Source organism: Trachurus trachurus, assembly GCF_905171665.1.
Source record: "Trachurus trachurus genome assembly, chromosome: 19".
Classification (NCBI taxonomy): Eukaryota; Metazoa; Chordata; class Actinopteri; order Carangiformes; family Carangidae; genus Trachurus; species Trachurus trachurus.
The window spans coordinates 21,496,358-21,517,563 of record NC_139913.1 but is presented as its reverse complement, the minus strand read 5'-3'; the positions used below and the strand labels follow the sequence as shown (position 1 = coordinate 21,517,563).

The following is a 21,206-nucleotide window of genomic DNA, read 5'->3' as shown; positions in this document are numbered from 1 at the left end:
AAAACACCCTTTTTCTCATTTCCTCCATTTGATCTCAGAAATAAACAGATGCTGTATCATATCATGTTGTTGAGCAGTTTTTAATCACTTGATGATGTTGCAAATTTTGTCCAAAGTGTACAACAGGATAGGTGGAGGCCATAAATGTCCCTCTAACTATGACACTGCAGTTTACAAAGCAGCCAGGACACAAAGTAACTCTATGCAAACTCGTCATGAGGAGAAACTTGAGAACAGTGACAAAACAAGGCCACCCCCTTGCAACAAGAGGTGGAAAACTTGAGGTGACACATAAAAAGTAGAAACTAGGACGTGAGTCTGGGTGTCTGAAAAAGAAGTGAGGACGAGGAGGAGGAAGAGGAGAGGAGAGGAGGAGCAGGAGGAGCAGCAGCTCTGCTCTATTTGTTCACAGCTCAGGGGTGCGTCCCCCCGGTGTGTTTGACCCTCGGTGCTCTCTGCTGTCAGCCCACAGTGCTTGACCCTTCCTATGATTTACGATAGCTCAGTTCCCCCCGATAACCCCCGAGGAAGCTCTCCGCCTCACGTGCTGTGTGTGGCACCTGAATGTCTTAGAGGTGAAGATTCAGCTATTTAATGTCCGCCATCTCCTCTACAAGGGTAAAAACACCTCTGGTCGGACGATTTTGTTTCTGAAAACAAAATGATCATATTCCCCTGTATTTGCTTTTTTTTCCCTATTCATGCATCATCTCTTTGTGATCCTGGACGGATCAAAAAACAGTTTATATTACAGCTTTGTCTAGTTTCAGCTTCCTAGGTTATATGGTCACTTGCACCTTGCAGAATATAGGAAAAATAGGAAAATGTAGAAAGAATGATACCAAACAAATTACTTTAATAATGGCAATGCAGGAGATGCATCTTATATATCATGAGAAAGTAACAAAAATGCAGAAGCAAATGCATCAGTCCTAATCACTGCAATTTCCCTGAGAAAAAAACAGCCTCCAATCATTTCACCTCTTCAAACCTTCACTATTTCCACTCCATCAGTGGTCCTTGATGATGAAGATGCTCTGAGGTTATCCTTGTTATGTCGATGCTGTTTTCTCAGTCCAATCTGTTCTGGTTGGCAAACACGCCTGGCAGGAGGCCTGTTGTTGAACATGTACAGTAAAGGGGAGCTGCCAGGGCAGTGAATTAATTGCAAGTTTGACTTCAATGTTACCTAATAGCCTAAGGACAGTTGGCAAAGTCACCGTGTGAAGTACTTGAGGCCATAAGCTGTTGAATTATGCAAGAGTTGGGGCAGTTTGCTCCTTCAGTTAGTGAATCAAAAGTGAAAAAGCTCATGGAGGCATTGGTGGAGGGCGCATGCTGGATGGATGGATGGATGGACGGATGGATGAATGGATGGATGGGAGAGTCCCGGCGCTAGGACCCGGGACACGTGAGCGTATTAGTTTGCCAGAGGGTGGAGACGGTGAACAATGAAGGAGCTGACTGGTAGGACCAGCAGAGGAGCAACATCTGAGACCAACCCCCCCACCTCAACCCCATAGTCCCGTTGGACCGACGGACAGAGCAGACTGACCGGCCGACAGTGACTGCAGGACGCGGAGCTGAGTTTAGAGGGAGTCGGGGGGGAACATGTAGATTGGTCCGTGCAGACTGCAGAAAGCAGAGCTTTGCTGAAGCCTCTGTGTGGATGTGAATGAATGGGTTCGCCTCGGTGTGTGTGGTGCTGAACTGGGTCATGCGGACCACTGGAGGAGCGAAAGATAAACACGCACCCTCCTCCCGCTGCTTGGCAGGTTGAGATGGTGGGCGCTCAGAGGAGGGATCCCAGCCCGTGTGCTCATCTCAGCATTCAGCATCAGATGATGCTTTGAATCCATCCGCCTCCAAAGAAAGTCAAACAAACTGCAGAGCATCTCCAGAAACCGGGCAGGAAACAACAACATCATCATCATCTTGGGTGGGCAGCGAGCAAAGCGCAGCGACGGACCTCATCCAGGTTTGGTCAGATGAGAAGCTGAAAGCTGCGGAGCTTATTTTGTTTTTTTAATAAGGACATGTGCGGTTTTCACCTATAACTGATCGATCCTTCAAACGAGGAGAGCCGTTGGTCAGTTTCCTTTCGACCCCAGCGGATCAGTGATCAGAGCGCAGCAGCTCTGCTCGCCGAGCGGATGCAGGACCATGGAGGAGAGAGACAGGTCGCCAGCAGGTGAGTGTGTAACACCTAGATGCACCCTGGGGTGCCTGAAACCGGGTCAGCCAACATGATACTGTAACCTGCACAAAAGAGCCAATATGACCTGTATATTGCCTAAGAAAATGTGGTGTGTGAACTTTGACCTCTTTATGGGCACAGCTCACCTGCACAATAAATTCAGTAAAAGCCCACTGCACAGTGATAAAACCACTGTCAGCAGTTATTATAAGCCCCATAGCTTTATTAATCATTTGCCCATGATTAACTCTAACTAATGGTTGAGCTGCGCCTTAATTTGTATTTTCACCCACATTACTCGTGATATCCGCACCTATTTGTTTCCCACTCTGCTTTGGTGATTCAGTCTGTGCTAGATGAATGCGAGAGCATCCAGGGCACTTCAGTTTTAATGGCCCTTTTATACTTTGTCCAGAGCAGACAGGTGATAGCTCATCGTCAATGCCGTCTAATGCATTTAAATGAGCAGCTGACTTGATCGAGCAAAAAAAAAAAGAGAAAGAAAGAAAGCCTAGGGGCTGGTAATGGTCTCTAAAAGAAAAACAACAGCAGCCAAAACACATGGATTTCATTTTGTCACAAACAATGTATTGGTGGGAGGAAGCAGCAGGAATGGCTGGGGTCTTTGCCTTGGCAGCAGCTGTGTCTTAAAGGAAGTGCTCATACAAAAATCAAGTAAAAGTCAGAGTCAGAGTTGCTCCACCTGAATCAGGTGATGTGTAATGTCAACAATGTGAAATACAGACAGTATGCTGTGTAAACGATAGCAATTATGATATGCATGTAAGTTTGTCCTAATATCAGGAAATGATCATCATTAATCATAATCAGCAATGAGCAAATAAATCCTCCCTGAATGATGAATACATACAAGCATGTGCTGTTTAATGAAAGTGAGACTCAGGAGCGTGCCTGAAATGCTTCACCTTGAATTTAATGAAAACATCGTAAATGTCCCAAGAACTAGGACAGTGTTTGCTCTTGCTACAAACAGCTGCAGTATAAAGGTTTTATATGACCTACTCCAACAGCTGGTGCACTCCCACTGACTCAACCCATCTTTGCCCTTCACACGGTCACAAAACTCAAAAGAAATGGACATGACTAATGCGCAGTTTTACAGTGAGCACTGGCAAAAAAAAACTAAAGGGAAACAGGCTCAGACGCCACTGTCTGGCCGCAGATGACTGTATTTGCCACAGGAAAACAGAGAGGATGCAAACAGTCAGTGAGGACACAAGGAGGAGAAGACGCGTCATGTTTTTACTCTCTTGTTTGAGATTCTGTGTCCTGCTGGGCAGATATAAAGAAACAACAATGACATGCTATCCTGTCATCATCTCAGAGAGAAAACAGCAGCCTAATAACACCACTGTCACTCATGGATGTGTATAGAATGACTAGTTTATACTGGGATTATTTGCATCCTTGTGTTTATGGCATCTCATGTATGTTTTCAATTTGACCTGGTACAGTTATTAATGGTTATTTATTATTTGGTTAATTGAGCGTTTGGTTTTCATAGACTATGCACTATGTTTTACATTTAATGATCTCATATTTTACAGTGTCTCACACGGCTAATGCAGTGATTGCTGATACCCTTTCATGCAATTAAAACATAGTTGAATTTGAATTGGATTGAGAGAGGTGAGTGGGGGTGGGCGAGCGAATGCAGCCTCAGCAATCAGCATTAGAGCACTGATTGTGTTTAGAGGCTATCCTGTGTGTGTGTGTGTGTGAGTAGGATCGGAACTCATCATATCCACATATCCATGCTCTGTCAGCTTGAAGAGGAGGGTGAAATGGTCCTAAAAAAACAATGTACCCCTAAGCAGTGCTGTTACATCATTTAGCCACGCCCCCATTTAGACCCCATTTTACTGAGCTCATATTAGAGCCACATTTCCCCATGTATTTGACATCAAAGGGACACAGTCTATAGCATGCGGTACAAAGGGAGGGAGGCTTCAGTTCAGTCTCATTGGATTTCCCCCAATCCTTCTCTCTCTCTCTATCTTGCCCTCCCTCTTCCACACATCACATGAAGCATCCCTACTGGAACTTGAGGCTACTGGATTGTGATAGAGTGGGGGGTTAGGTACAGTATGTTCCCTGGATAGCTTATTGCAGTGATATTTCACCACCAAATGATTTTCTGCACGACATGATTACAATGAGGGTGAAGATGACATTTATGATTGTCCTTTACAATCAAATGCTCCAGAGCCTAATATCAAAGCCCTAATCCTAATGCTGATGCCGTGCAGTGCTTTGCTTCCGTTTTATTTATCATTGTGTGTATTTTTTTTCTTTGATAGTCATTTATAATCAACATTAAGCTAAACGTCCCTGTAGTTTCACCTCCCAGAAAAGAAATCTCCACTCTAAGTCATTTAAATGTATAGTTCACCCAAAATTCAAATTTCACTCATTATCTACTCACTCTCATGTCGACTTAGAGCTGTGAGAATTTTCAGAGTCCTCTGTGCCTTCTCTGAGTTACGGGGGGGTCCGTGCAGCAGTATTTGTCCATATAATGGTTGTGAATGGATACCAACTTTCTTCGTCCAAAAAGTCACACCAAAAAACATCCAAATACCTCCATACTGCTCGTCTGTAATGTCCCTCTTGTATTGAAGCCCCGACATGAGAAATTGTTCCGAAAAAAATTAAATAAGTTAAGCTTGTTTGTAGCGGAAGCTCCCAGTGTCTCGGTTCGCTGCTCTTCCTGTGTCCGGCGGAACAATTTCTCATGTCGGGGCTTCAATACAAGAGGGACATTACAGACGAGCAGTATGGAGGTATTTGGATGTTTTTTGGTGTGTCTTTTTGGACGAAGAAAGTTGGTATCCATTGACAACCATTACATGCTGACAAATACTGCTGCGCGGACCCCCCCGTAACTCAGAGAAGGCACGGAGGACTCTGAAAATTCTCACAGCTCTTAGTCGACATGAGGGTGAGTAGATAATGAGTGAAATTTGAATTTTGGGTGAACTATCCCTTTAACCTTGGTTTATCCCTACCCCGGGTCAGAGGTCCTCCCAGCAGGAGGCCAGAGGCTGGCAATGCCAGGATCCTGCAGTATATGCTCTAACATTGAGTATGTGACATACAGTGGAGAGAGAGAAAGAGATGGATGATAGGAGGGAGAAAGGAGGTAAGATAAATCAAGGATGGGTTACACAGCACTGGGTCCCAGCAGGGATGGTCCATGTGGACAGCCGGACACAGCTGAGAGCAGGTGATTTGTCAAAGTGAGTGTCCGTGGCCTGAGCTGCAGGTTCACCTATCACAACACAGCGGGAGCTTTCTGCAGCCATGTGTTGACAGAGGCACGAAAACCACCGACTCACTGGCACCGATGATCTCTGCCGCTGAGGAAGGTGATTCAGTTTTTTTTTTAACACTTGTGTTGGGAACAGTGTGTCCTGAACGCACCTGGCGGACACGGTGAAGTCCATTTCTGATCGAATGATAGATTATTTTGGAGCACAGCGCGGTTTGTTTTTGATTCAACCTGTCCACACCGAGACAACCAGAAGATTGACAGAGAGAGAGAAAGAGAGAGAGAGAGAGAACATGCACATCCTCCGCTGTATGTGTGTTTCCGTGCATGCGGCTGGTTTATTTTGAGAGCCACGGTGAAAGAAACCCTGTCAGTCACATCACATTTCACTCACTGGTTTCACTCTGACCTGGAGGCAAGACACGTCGGGCATTTTGACAGTAAATTGGACACAGGAGATCAGTCTTCACCCATAATGACTCTTCTGCCGAGAGCAAAGCAACTAGTCCATTAGTAATGGAGAGAGGTAGAGGCGTGAAGCAGGCTCAGCAATCTATTTATTTCTTTCATTAGTCCCTTGTTTACATTTTCAGCAACAGACGGGAGAGAAAGAGGAGAGGAGGAAAGCGGGAGGGATGGACTCAAAAGAACAAAGACAAAGTGTGAACCTGCTGACTCTCATCCTCCTCTGTCTTTATTATTACATGTTTTATGCACATGCAAATTCAGTTGTTACACATGGAGGTGTAACAACTCAAACAGCCATATTTTCATAACCGGTTTCCTGCATGTGAATCTGTATTCGAGGTTGACGATTGCGTCTATAAAGTATTTATGTGGTAATCAATGTCATGTCACAGTTCATTGCAACTGTATCACATAGTTTATGGCGGGAGAGCGAACAGCTCACTGAATTCACAATTATTGTCCCTGATGAGTCACATGACACTGTGAAAGATAAGATTTGACCACTTGCACTCTGCAGTTTCCGCTGGCACTGAGCTCCTGTTAGTCTTTGCAGAGCAAAACCTTGGATGGATTCAGACATGTAAACAAACCTAACAAAAGAGCTTTGTGCAAAGTGCTGGTCAAAAGTTTACCGTTTTAATCTTTCTAGTTTAGCCCCAAAAAAAAAGGCCTGCTATCATTTGTTAATCAGCACTAAATACAAAGTGTAGCTAAGGCCGATGGAATTTGGTTATAAACCAAAAAGGGGAAATTGAGGTTTTGGTCTAAAAGAGCTAGACAAAGGAGATTAGAGTTATTACAGAGGTCAGAGTTCATGGCAATCTATCCAACTTCTGGGACAGATTTCACTCAAAAGCACAACGTATTATCTCTGTATGGTGGCCCAAGTGGGTCAACACATTGCAATACAAAACTAATATTAAACTTTTCAGTCAAAACTGTAACATAAGATGTGAGTGTCCTGATTGCTGGGTGGATTGGATGCAGTATAACTTTCCGGGTTGACTCTCTTCTGGCTGGACTACACTTTTGCATTGTTGGTAGCACTAGAAGAAATCTATGTTGTTTGGATGCAGAAGATGTTAATTTTTAGGGTTTACCTTTAGGGAGCACGAGTGCCTGTACCAAAGTTCACAGCAGTCTATCCAATAGTTGCAGTGAAACAACCAACATGGCCATCAGAAGAAGAACCAGGTCATTACTGTAGAATGACCAGAAATGAAACCTGAAACATCCGAGCAGTCCCACCTGACCAGACTCACACTCACAAGTGTAGCCCTCAGGAGTTCAGGGGCGAGGAACACACAGGATGACGGGCAGAGCAAGAGCACGGCCTGAGGCTGTAAAGAGACAGCCTGGTGCAGGAGGAGTGGTTGGTTGGTTCATCTCTGGTCTCATTTCTCACTAAGTGTTTGGAGAAGAAAAGGTCAACTGCTTTTGCGGTTTAATCTCATGTGGGGACACGTGCAGTCATTTCAGTCACAACAGGTTTCCAGATTGTCAAAGTGGTTATTTGGATACAGAACTGGATGTTTCGGAGCAACGTGGTTTTTTAAGAGGGTTAGACTGTGAATGCACTCATCTCACTTTGAGCAATTGCTAAATGGAGCAGGATTGTCTGTATTTGAGAGGAAATTAGTGGCCGGAAAACACATTGTTGCTGCTGATAGAAAACCCTGTATCTCCCTTTTTTCTTTTTTTTAGGAAAAGGGAAAACAGCCTCATTTTCAGTCAGTCATTGTTTATGCGGTGCATGTTTGAGTTTATCTAACATTTATCTACTCTATTTTCAAATGATCTTCAGATAATCAGATGCCAGTTGAATCCACTGGTATTTGACAAGCAGATAATCACAATTAATGCATGAATATCTCAAATATTGAAGATGCAATGTCTTACCACAACAGGAGCAATACAAAAAAAAAACAATACAGGAATTAGCGGGCAGCCCAGGGATCTGTTTTTAAAGGGCTTACAGGTGATTAACAATGAGTTGGACTGGCTCAACAAACCCACGGACATTAAAATGTGTCTCAAGCCAAATCCTCATCTGTATGTGGACCATGTTCATGTTACCTTGTCTTTAAACCACCTTAGAGGACAGGAGAGGAGCGGAGGGCAGCGGGGGAGATCAGTGGGGCATGTGCCTGTGGTCGAGTACGAGTGCTGAGTCGTGCAAGGCTCACAGCTGCTCCCTCTCAGAGGTGGGAACACAAAGGGCCTTTGATAGAGTGTCACTATGCGACTGATACACCATACTCCCCCTGTCCTCCTCCTCCTCCCTCCCTCCCAAACACTCATATAAACACTCATGGACAATCATTAGACCAGAAACCAGATAACTTCATGTCCACACCTCTGAGGCAGCGTATACTGCAGCTTCTGGTTCACATTTTCAGCGTCACTGCAGCTGCGGAGTGCACCGTCTTCCCAACCACTCATCACATTTCAGGATTCTTAATCCAGTTCTGCAAAGGAAATGAGTGCAAAGCATCCTGCGCTGCTGGGTGATTTTGATGGGGGGGGGGGGGCTGCTTTTGTCTTTGTGGGAGCTGAGTAATGTGATTAAGATCCATGCCGGAGTGCTGCACACTCTGCCCGTGGAGCTGACTGGAAGGAGCGCCAGTAAACAAGCGCTCCCTCCGTTCTCGCTGATAGAGGCCATGGGGCCACGCGAGGTGGGCGGTCAGAGGAAATGTGCTTCCAGTCTGTCTGTCTGTCTGTCCGTTTTAAATGTTTAATCACCAAACCTGGACCACAGACCGCTTTGGATAGTGATCAACTTTTGTGCCGACTCGCTGAAGGCTATACAGTGGGCACGCTCAGCATGAGTAGGCTACAATATTCATAATCTCTTATATAACCAACTCCGAGCTTGTGATAAAAATCAAGAAGCAAAGTGTGATCTGCAGAGATACATACAGGACGCGGCACTCTTTCTGTTTGGAGTGTTGTTGTGTGTTTTTTTCTCCCTTTTTCTTCGACAAAGAGTGCTGAGCCAAGAACACAAGGCTGCAAATGGTCTTATCCTATTTTAGTTTTCGCTGTCTAATAGCTATATTTATCACACTCTTCCCACAAGATAAGAACCTCAACACCTTCAGTTTCTGAACAAAACTTCCTGTTCTATGTTTTCATCAACTATACATAAGGTACTGTGCATTAATTCAGCTTTGTCCCCCCAGTCCACACACACAGACACACACACACACATATTTGTGATGCTCTTGTAAGAGCAAAGCAGTTGCCGTTGAATGATGGATGAAGGGGGCCATCAGCAAAATTGTTTGTGCTGATTTGATGCCTATTAGAGTGTATGTGTGTGCATGTGGTGCATGATTGGATGATTACATTTGATTGTGTGTGTGTAAGGAGGAGGTGGGGGGGGGGGGGGCTGCAGAGACAATGGGTGGGATCATTAGCGTGATGCGCTTCATTTCATCAAAGAGGTCAGTTTTGTGCTGTTTTAGTTTCCTTTCACTTTACTTAACGTTCGCTCAAACACTCGCAGCCGCTCAACTCCGCTGTTTAATTTGTTGTCAGTTGTTACAGTTACTGTGCTTGACTCCATCTGAACTTGCAATTAAAACAGCTCGTTTTTTCCCTCTATTTCTGCCTCCTAGGATCAGTTTGACCTATTTCAAACTTGGCACTTCTGAAAATCAGCAATAACTTTTCTGTTGCAGTATTTCTTCTTTTTTTTCCCAGCTTCAGCAACATGACTGATGTACTCAGAGCAAAAGCAGGCAGAACTAAGCGACCCTCTTTCTCTCAGCTGGACTGATTGTCTTTAGTGCATGGAAAATGTATAGATCATATGTATGGTATATGATTATTGACTTGCCTTTCCAGCCTATACACCTTGAAGCTGTCAGCTCCTTCCATTTATTTCCTTTTGTTAGCCCTTCTACCTGGTCGTATTGATTTTCCCATTGCTGTCTGCCAGTAAGTGCTGTCTGAGACCATATCTGAAAGCTGGCCAGAGTGATCTAGAGGGACAGCAGGAAGTCCAATACATTTACTGAAAGCACTCCCCCTGTTGATGCTTTTCCCTGAATTGATTGTATGGAAATGGAAGTCTGTTAAAGCCTCTCTGATTTAACCCCCCACTGATATATTCTTGTCTGTGTACGGACAAGAATATATGGACACGTGGCGCAAACATCAAGATATTGAAAAGCACTCCCACACGCATCCATGCATAATATGTAAATCACCTCTTCAGCATCATACCTGCCTCTAAAAGAAGTCTTGTCTTCCTTCAGTCTGCCCCACAGCGTCAAGGCGAGCCTGTCTCTATCTCCATCCGGGCCGGGCCGGGTGGGCAGCGGCGGGGGCTCCCCTACGTCCAAGATGGGCTACTGCGGAGGGGTGCCGGTGGAGGACATGCAGGCCCTGGCCATTACTTCCCTATCGGCAGCAGATGTAGCCAAACAGTATGAGCACATCCGCGAGCTGGGGAAGGGCACGTACGGCAAGGTGGACCTGGTGGCTCACAGAACACAGGGTGAGTCTGTCTAGTTTGTCCTGATACCCTTAACTATCTTTTATTATTTATCAACCAAGCATGAATACAGGAAGGAGATTTAATAAAAAAACAGATTGTTCTGATCTCAGTATCCACATTGTGCCGGCATGCCTCACAGCTGATGATAACAAGTTAAAGCTGATCAGCGTGGTATAAAGTCTCAAGGCATTGTGCCAAGAAATTAATTTCAGCACAGTTAAAGGGGGTTTTGTTAGGGATTTTTTTTTATTTTTTAGGAGTACCGTTTAATCCTCAGTTTTAAGAAAATCAAGGTTAGAGAGCAGGCTGGCTCAGTGTGAAAGCCATATAACTAAGCATTATAAAGTAGTGCAGAGGGAGGCTGAGGGGCTGAGAGGCCATTAGAGATTAAGAGCGCTGTGTGCACGATAAAGAGCCTCTGTATTTCTGCAACTATAACCGTGAGCAGCTGGTCGTACAGTACGTGTGTAACGGAGGTGTGTACGTATTTCCATGAATGAAGCCATCAGCTGGTACAGTACAAGACAGGGTTGGGTAGTTCCCATAGAGCATCAGGCAACACTTTAAAGTGCTTTTTCTTTATGCCACATAAAGTATTCTGAGTAGTGAAATATTTACAGTGCTTGTTATGATTTGATATCATATGCAGGTTTAATACGCCAAAGCTTAATTGTGTCTGCTCTTGTGTTTGTGTGATTTTGTGTAGGCACCAAAATGGCGCTGAAGTTTGTTACCAAGAACAAGACAAAGCTGAAGAGTTTCCTGCGGGAGTACAGTCTAACAGGCTCACTTAGCTGCAGCCCTTTCATCATCAAAGTCCTGGACGTGCTTTTTGAGACGGAGGACAGCTATGTGTTTGGACAAGAATATGCCCCCGCTGGGGACCTTTTCGACATCATCCCCCCACAGGTAGCGCTATCATCCTCCCTTCCACCAATCACTGTCCTCGCTCAGCCCGAGCTGCTCCAATCAGTTGCCGTGTTCAGACACGGCGGTTTTAACAAGCTCTCGTGGGATTGGAGCCTTGTCTTTGTCCTGCTTTTCTGTGCGCGCAGAGCTCTCACTTTGCTTTAGTGCTATTCCAGTTGATGTGCTGGGAGTGTTCGACTTCAAGGTTCTTCTGAAGACTCATTAAATATGCTAGCAAAATTGGAGGAGTGAGACTCTTTTGTTTCAGTTTTCCTTTCTGGAGAAGCTTATCACTTCTCACCCTGTACAACCATTCCTCTTCTTGATATAACATTCACCTCTTATATTTGAACACTACTGTGACCTCACCATCATATTCTTGTATCGCCTCCTATAGTTTCACCTCCTACTCACTGAACTGTGTCTATTATATTGTATTAATCAAGATCTCCATTCTCTCTCTTTCTCTCTCCAACGCTTCAGGTCGGTCTGCCTGAGGAAATGGTCAAACGCTGCATGCAGCAGCTGGGCTTAGCGCTGGACTTCATGCACAGTAAAAACTTGGTGCATCGGGATGTCAAACCTGAGAACGTGCTCTTGTTTGACCGCGAGTGTCGCCGCATCAAGCTGGCAGACTTCGGCATGACCCGGCGCGTGGGCTGCCGCGTGAAAAGGGTGAGTGGCACCATTCCGTACACGGCGCCCGAGGTGTGCCGCGCCAGTCGAGCTGAAGGCTTCCTCGTGACCACCAGTCTGGACGTGTGGGCGTTCGGCGTGCTGATCTTCTGCATGCTGACGGGCAACTTCCCCTGGGAAGCGGCGCTCCCGGCCGACGCCTTCTACGAGGAGTTCCGGCGCTGGCAGAAAGCCGGCTGCCCCGTGGGAACCTACCCGTCTCAGTGGCGCCGGTTCACCGACGACGCCTTGCGCATGTTCCAGAGGCTGCTCTCGGCCGAGCCGGAAAAACGCTGCGGGGTCAAGGACGTCTTCTGCTTCGTCAAGTACGAGCTGGTCAGCGAGCTCCGACGCAGGGCCTCCTGCCGAGCCAAGAGGGGGGAAAGGTCCAGCTCGGGGGTGTGCACCGGCAGTTGCACTTCATCGTCGTCCACCTCCACTTCGTCGCGTTCCTCTCACCGACACCCCGAACCCTCCACCCCCCCGGGAACGTCCTGCCTGCGCCCGGCGCCGCTCAAACGTAGCGTCCTCTCTGACCCGCTGTCTCCCAGAGAGGAGCCCGGACAGCACCAGTCCCCAGGCCGGGACAAGAACAAAAGCCAGATGGTGATGGCGACGGCCATTGAGATCTGTGTGTGACAACACTAACGTTGGAGACTTCGATAGCTTTTTCGCAGTAATAAGCGACTGCGAAGAGGTGTTAATGACTACCACAGAGACTCCGGTGAAGGAGACGTACTTTGACCATGAAAGAGAAGCTCAGGATCAACATCTGCTGCTGTGTAAATGGACGTCATCAATCAGCGGGACGCGCTCGGACAGATTACCATTGGCACATGCCGCTTAGGTTTTGATTTGTGACCAAAGACTTCTTCCCAAGCTGTGCAGCGTTTTAACAGTCCGCTGCTGATGATGATGCTCCTCTCAGCAGCTCATTCTGCCATCCAGACATTTGTGTTTTTCTGCTCATACACTGTGGTGGTGCTAATGATTCTATAATTAGATACTCCATGAAAACATAGTCTCTCTCTCTTCTCGCTCATCCATCCACGTCTCTTTACTTTACTCTTTTATTGAAAAGTGTGAGCTCCAGGGAGGCCGAAAAACATCGCCCGGTCGGGTGATGCTGTTCAGTCAGAAGGCCGGTGATCTGCGGGCGAGCTACGCAACGACATCCGTCCGCCATCTTTCAGAATTCCTGCCGACTTCCAATGCATTTAAATCTGTCCTTGACATTTTTGAGTGTTCTAAAGAAAAAAAGACAAAAAAAAGAGAGAAAGCTTAATGTAGCAGTTTGTGTGAGACGTCGTCTTTTCACGCAGGTGTCTCTGCTGAGATACAGATCATCAGTGACAGACACCATCTCAGGACACTTCCTCTCTGATCATTAATGGGAAAACCACTGGCTGGCTGGAAGACACATCTGCCACTTCCGAACTGCTCTCCATGAGATTCATTTTCCAATGTAACGCAGTAGAATACAGGGATTGTACATTATCTGAATGGAAAGGGTGATGGAACAAAAGATTATTGTTTCTTTTCTACCTGCCGTGTGTGTTTGGACATGTGTGTGTGTGTGTGTTTCAGAAGCTAAAGCACAAGATTTTTGTAAAGGAGGGGATAACTACAACTGTTTATTGTAAATAATTTGATATTTCTAGGAGTGCACCGTAATATCAGGTAGTTCAACCATGTAGCTGTACTAATTTTCTACGACAGGGAGAGGGTTTTAGGGTTTTACATGTACTGTCGGGGCAACGCACTGTATGTAGCAACAAAATATGACAGAATGTACAGTTTATCACAAGAAGTGAAATATATAGAGATGTGATCTAAAAACCTGTCATGATGTAAAACATGGTAGCAGTTGCTCTTCTATGTGTTCTTTTACTGCTTTGGGTTTTATCTGAACTGGACCAAGTTTTCTTGACCCAAATGAATAGACATCACTCATTTCTGCATTGTAACCTTATCATCATGAGCAACATCCATTTTCAGCATCATGCGCCTTTGCTGTCCATCAGTACCGACCACTTTGTCTTCATTCAATCAGTAAAAGCTTTGCAAGTCGACACCATGCAAATTAATTTCCCCCCATCATCACAAAGCATGGTCCAAAATTTGATTATCGAGATGCAACAATAAACACGCAATCCCGCTTGCTCAGAATATGTATGCGCCCCTCGGTGCTCACCGTTAATTTAATCTTCCTGCCTGTCTCTGGGAAGCCATCCAAGTGTCACTCCAATAAGAGGACCCAGGTGTTTTTGTCTGCAGGACTGACCCCCGTGTCAACCATTAGTGTTCTGCGAGCTGCTGATTGATCCCGACCGGTGCACGGCCCCCCCAGCTTCAGCTTCCAAAGAGATACCACTAATTATCAAAGTGTCTAAAAAGCACAGTGTGTTCAGTGCGTCTGGTTCAATGCATGCCCATTACCGTTATTTTTCTTGCTTGAATTGCTTTACAGTTATGTCATTCAGGTGTGTGTGTTTTTCTTCACTTCCCTTATAGACCCACTCCTCCCATGACAGCCCATCCGCTCTGTCGCTATAGTGACAGTACCAATGCTCCTCTGGTTCGTCTCCTGTCCTCTTCTTGAACGTCAAGACTAATTGAGCCCAAATGATATAACTGGTCACTAAACCCCCTCCCAGTCACCCATAGCTACTGGCAACAGCTGCTGAGCTTATTATACTGGAGGACTCATTTCTGCAGATCCACATTTTCTCACATTTTATGAGCCAGTTCACAGACTGGTCTTTATCCATTCTCATCTCACATAATCAAAGCTTTTGATGGTCCCTATCATTTCCCTTGTCTCTTTCCAGCCCCTCTCTTGATTTTGCAAAGGTGACCTGATTGAGGCTGAAGCCTTGTCAGAGGAGTGTATTGTGTGTGTGCCGAGATGCTGGCTGCCTCGTAGCATTTGTCAAAAGGTAATCCATCAGAGTGAAGAGGGGTGCGAAACAGCACTGCCTTACAAAGAAAAGACAGGGATTAGACGCACATTCACATTGCGTGCTTAAGGTAACACAATGTGATAAATGGATGAAACAATGAAAAGTAATGAAACAGAAAGATAAGTGGCATCATAACATGTTGCATCAAAACATGACATGACATACATAATATGCTGTATGTCATGACGCATCATAACATGACATATCACTGCATATTAAAACATGATGCATCATAATATGAGCCAGTGTAACAAGACACATCATAACACAGCAAAACACATCATAACATGACACATCATAACATGACATACCATAACATGATGTATATCAACATGACACATCACCACATATCACAACATGATGCAAAATAATATGGCTCATCATGATGCATCATAACATAAGCCAATGTAACATGACACATCATAATGTGACACATTATTACATGATGTGTCATAACGTGAACCCATCTTAACTAAACGTATGTAAACATGTAGCCCCTAATTGGACAAAGATAATCAGTCCTCTGAAGTGTGCAGCTGTGGGTTTTGTTATACATTGAAGCCATTGTCATCATTAGACTGCTAGCAGTGTGCACAGTTGTTCCTCATGGACTGTTAAAACAGGAATTGTCCAATTTAATGATGAGGTGTCAAATTAGATCAAGTTTTACTGGAGCTCTATAGAGTAGCCTTCCTCTTACCCATCTTATCCGTATCAGATTATCAAACTGTTTCCTGCCAGCAAGTGTTGTTGTAGAATCTAATGTAAATATTATATGTACTGTGTCTTTAACAAAAACAAAAAAGAGAAAAGAAAATGTTAATATATGTTGAAATAAATTTATGCACCATGTCGTGGCTCCTGGGTATTTCTCTGGGTTGTCAGAAATCCTGTGGTGGAATTTTTTTCTGCCAGTGTTGGCAAAGCTAATTCGGCCCAGCTTTGTACGGTCCCCAGACTGCACATTAGATGAAGGTCAGCTTGAATCACATGTGATTTCCCATGGCATTGGTCTGCTTCACCAGCGAGCCTCCAGACTACTTTAATATGCTGACTTCCTTCCGAAAGCCCAATTAACACATCTGTAGATAGGAATTATCTGCTGCCCTCCAAGTGCAAATGAGTTCAAGGGCGGTTAGAATATGGCACTGAAGATGAGAACAGTTATCGGCCCACCACCCCTTCTCACTGCGTCTCAGCTGTTGTGTCAGAGTGGAGGAGTTTGCTCAAGTTGTTATCAGACCCAGTTTGGACAGTGGCGGTAAGCTGTGGTGTATCTGCCACTGAGAAAAGCTAATCACTTCAGACAGTGTAAGAGAAAGGAAAGGTCAGCCATGACACGCAGGGCTTGTGTAGCGAGTGGAAGCTTGTCCTTTGTGATAGCTTGTTCTCTGCCCTTAAAGGGCTACAGCAGCCTAGTGGCAGTGTAAGAGTCTTAATTGTGTTAGCTCCAGCGCTCAGCTCATAGGATGGAAGATGCTGAACTCATGCTGAGGCAGTAAGTGGATGCATTAAACGCAGACCACATTTGAATTTTAAGCATCAGGTCATTCCCTCATTAATCCAAATGGTATCTACTGTTTTCTGCTTGAAGCAACACATTACACTGAGCAGCAACTTGTCTCTCCATAAGCAGGATCATTCACACACACATGTGGCTTTAAAAATCTACATGCATAGATACCAGTAGGGTTAAGTAGGAAAATATGTTTGTTTTTTTTCTCGATTGGGCTGCACTGACCCTGCAAAGATTCAGCAATGCTGGATTATTCCTCAGCTGCAGCTTTTAAAAGACCGTCAGCTAAACCAAATTGATTCCCAGGACTGAAGAAAGCTGGATGTTAAGCCTTCAGTAAGTGGTCCAGGAGCATGGGCAGCTAGGAAAGTGATCTCCCTGGATGCAGCTGTCTCCATGAGATCGAGTGTTAAATCCTTCCATGGTTACGCTCTCCTCAGGGAGGCCCATCGCTGGGGCAACATGAGGTGACTGTGCGACAGACGGAGAGAGACCGCTCGCCGCCCCGATTCATGTCGCCACCTCAAACGTCAATTGTCAGGTCTCTCGGTGAGATCGACGCTGTGTGACGCTTGGATCAGATTTCATGAAAGGACGCGGCCTAACAGAGAAAAGTCACACTCACACTCTCGACTTGATGTTATCACACCATGAAATATTTGGCAGAAAAAAAAAGAGGTTGTCATGTCCTTGTAGCTTTTGCCGGGGTTTATGAATGAAAGTGAACTCCAAGGACAATAAATAATTCAGGAGTACTTGAAACACATATTTCATTTTACAGAATGAGCTCATCTCCAACTAGATCTGGCTTTGCATGTGACTCACAAACCTCCAAACAAAAATTCTGCCCAGTAAGCAGGGCCGTTGCTAGGAATTCTGGGCCCCCGGAAAGAATACTAAAGTGGGCCCCTGACTTTTCCACTTTTTTCTTAGACTACGTATGTATTATCATTTTGTATTTAGCCTACTTTGTTTTGATGCCAATGCAGCATTACTATGAGTATTAGTCAGGGTCTAAGCAGAATAATTCAGTCATAGACTAGACTACTGGGTTTTTTGTGGGTCCTACAGGGCGCTGGGCCCCTAGAATTATCATCACTTTTCTCCCCTATACAACGGCCCTGCTGGTAAGAGTTGAAAATGTTGTACAGTGTTTCCAAAGCTGCTGCACATATGAAGATGTGGACAGATTTGTGCAAACAACAGTCACAGGCATGTAATTACTGAGCATTTCTGCCTAGCTGGTGAACAGTAAAGACATGCAGCTGTTGTGTCTTTTTTACATAAAACCACCTACTGTGGTTTTCCTCGGTGGAAATTAAGCTGGGTAAGAGGACAAACAAGCACAGGCGAAGCATTCTTCTAGAGGATGTATGCATAGTAAACAAAGAAGGCTGGTATTTTTAAGTGCTCCAAGTTGCAGACTGCAGAGTAATATTATTTTCTGCTCATTCTAACACCACAGGGAACATACTGTATGGTATTAAACCTCCTGCGTCACCTCAGCTTCCTGCCTCTGCACCTACAGATGAATCACCCTGAAACCGTCAGATGCACCGTGGACTGTTCTTCTCTCGCCAGTGCATTCTGCAAAACAGCTGCAAGCATGACGCTGGAAATGCTGCCGGGGATTCTAAAGTAGGAAACTCAGATAGTGATAGTGATCTCAGCAGGGGTCGTCTGTGAAGGGATGTTTCCCCCCGTTCCCTCAGATCTAGACCGAGGCGTCATGCGAAATAGTGTCTGATCACAGCTGGAAAGCTGGGGCAGGGAAAGAGAAAGGAGAGGAGAAGAGTGTCAGAGCAGGAAAAAAAAAGAGACAAAGTGAGTGTGCACCAAATCTAGTGCAGAGGAGTCGTTGGAAAATAACCTTGTTTATCCAAAATGTGTGTAGCTGCAAACCTGTACTGTGTCACTAACCTATTTATATGTACTGTATGTTGCCTGTGGTATGCCACTAAAAATTTTGTCAGTGTCAGACATAAACTCTCAGACAGTGTGTGGTCGTCTGCCACCATTGCTATAGCAACTGAGAAGGTCTCGGTTTAGAAAAAAGCTCTGAAATTTTGTTCTTGTTTTAGAAACCTGCGCCACATTCCTTGCAGTGGGGGTACGGCACAAACACTTGCTGTGTTTGCTTGTGTATTTTTGTTTAGGTTTATCAAACTGAGGCATTTTGTTCTCTATGTAAAAGTGGGTATTCAGTCTACAGCACGGAGGGCTCATTAAGCTGGAGGATGTCTGTTTGTGCTGCATATTTACCATATCTCTACTTCAGCACACTGCTGCTTTCCTCTACGTACTGTAGAAAATATCCACTATCATTCGCACAACAGGCTACAATGCACAGCACTGTATGTGCATGTTATGCACTGTGAATCCTGACTGTAGGGCAGACCACCATGAGAAATTGCATCTGATCCCCAGTGTATGATACTGTACATAATAAATCTAAAGACCCACTGACTGTCTCTCTAGCACAGATCTGCTGTTGATATTCATATTCCATAGAGAGTGAATCATGTTTTTTTGTGACCTCTTGGTCTTTCCTCTCACACGAAGATTGCCAGAAACATTTACAGATAGTGATCCACCCTCATTCAGACCAATATGTCAATTTTATACACATAAAATATTACAATCTGCGATAATCTAATAGGTGGTTTAGAGATTGTGTGTGTGTGTAACAGCGTTTCAGATGGATTTTCGATGCACCATGGAAGCATACTGCAGTGTAATTAAAGGAAACCTGAAATAAGCTCAACCTGAAATTAAAAATGTTTCTGGACGGCAGGTGTTTATGTGAGCCAGGAGACAAAACACGATAAAGATGTAAGCATCATTTTGGGAGGCATGTCTGTTTAATTAATTAGTTATATGCTAAGGTGGCCACACTAAAAAGAAAAACTCTGAGTCCTGTTTTTGAATATATTCAGATTCAATCATCCAAAATCCTCTTGTGAAGACTGTGAAGACTCTTGTCGCTCTAAATGAAAACCATGAGCTTCATGTTTTCATTCATATTCATACTATCACCACTCAGGGCAGAGATTCTCCCTGTGTTTTGAAGCCTGAATGTGCACTGTGTGTCTGCTGCCACGAGACCTGCGTGCGCCACCCACCAACATCTGTCATCTCCCATGCTTCAGTTCTTCCAGCTCTTCACCCCCGGCCGAAAACCACAAATCCACCATGTTGACATGTATCCAAAATCTGTGATGCACTGCGTCAACCGAGGCTGCTTAATGATGTTTTTCTATATGCCAGACAACCTTTAAATGCACAGCTGGAACGTTATGTTGAATGCCACTGACAGGCAAATAAAAATATAAAAGTAGAGAAATGACAGAGGTTTGCAGCACCTGAGCTCGGCTTTTATCTTTCATTCGAAAACATTCAAAAACAACTGACAAATTTATGCCATTGCAAGTGGTAGACAACAAAGTATTTTCTATTCTATTCTAACATTAGAAAAGAAAAGAATATTGATCACAAACAAGATATTTTTTGTGTTATTTGTGGTCTGTTTTCACCATCTCTGTGTGAGTTGAGGGGCTGCTATCTGAAAAAAACCCAACTGCAAATAGATTTATAAGTTTTTCCAATAAAATCTCAGGACATCAAATAAAAAGATTCATAAAGCTTTGTGAACTCTTATCATTGTAATCCTTTGCTGTCAGTCTGATGAGTCAGTCAATTTACTATAGGGCATAATATACAGTGAGGTCAATGCAAATACATAACATAACATAACATAACATAACGCATTGTAAAAACTACTTTTAACAAATTGTAGACTGTAGCTGTACAATAACCAAAATTTCAGCAAGACAGCAAATGTTCTGTATGTCAAACTATTCCTTTAAGGATTCAAGCTACATGTGCTTGAAAGTTTGACTTTATATCAAAATGAACCCTGAGCTATCTAATTCTCTTAAGAGCATCAATTATCTTAAGGAGGATTGTTCTTAGTTTTTTCCCCCTTAACCACTGGTTCCCAATCAACGGTAGTGGAGGCAAACTCGAAGGTCAATATTATGATATGGGCACAGAAACACAACATAGTCATTAATCATAAACCAGAACTATTATTTTTTTCCCATCCTGTAAACAGCACAACTCCCTTACGGATCGTGGTAGACAATAGCGTCGTCAGCATGTCATTGCCAGCTTGTAAATTGCAGAGACCCCAGGGATGCTGCTCAAGCGCTTCTCATAATCAGTGTCGTTACTTTCAATTATCTGCTAATGACTTTCGGTAACTGGGGAAACAAGAGATGCAGCTGTGACAGAGGAATTACTGCTAGCGGCTTGGCAAAGATGATTCACGTCCAGCAGAATTTAACTGATAGCAGGATGGCAAACCATCGTCTCCGACTGGACCGTACAGGAGAGATGATTTCCTGTATTGTCTGGACTGGATCATTTAATGGCCTCGTATTTGGCCAAGATAAGCAGAGATGAATTATTGCCCCTGATTGCAAACGGACCTGAGCAGGACCAAGCAAGCTGGTCCTTGGAACTGCTCACTTTAATAACTGGGACATTCAACAACAGTCTGTATAGTAGGGAGCACTTTCCATCAATGCTTTCATTGACTATCCTCCAGTCAGACTCTCAATTAGTTTGAAGTGTATTTCAGGCGCCTGCTGGGACATGGATTTTGTATTACTGAGAAA

General features: G+C 44.5%; 1 protein-coding gene across 1 annotated transcript; it reads left to right on the top strand.

Annotated features, from left to right (window-relative positions):
• Window positions 1–2,153: 2,153 nt before the first annotated feature.
• On the top strand, window positions 2,154–12,687 carry sbk1 (SH3 domain binding kinase 1; the record flags this gene model as incomplete). Its single annotated transcript, XM_083993869.1, has 4 exons — window positions 2,154–2,191; window positions 10,223–10,464; window positions 11,171–11,373; window positions 11,857–12,687. 4 exons carry the CDS (start codon window positions 2,154–2,156, stop codon window positions 12,685–12,687), a joined length of 1,314 nt encoding a protein of 437 aa, XP_083849995.1.
• Window positions 12,688–21,206: the final 8,519 nt, after the last annotated feature.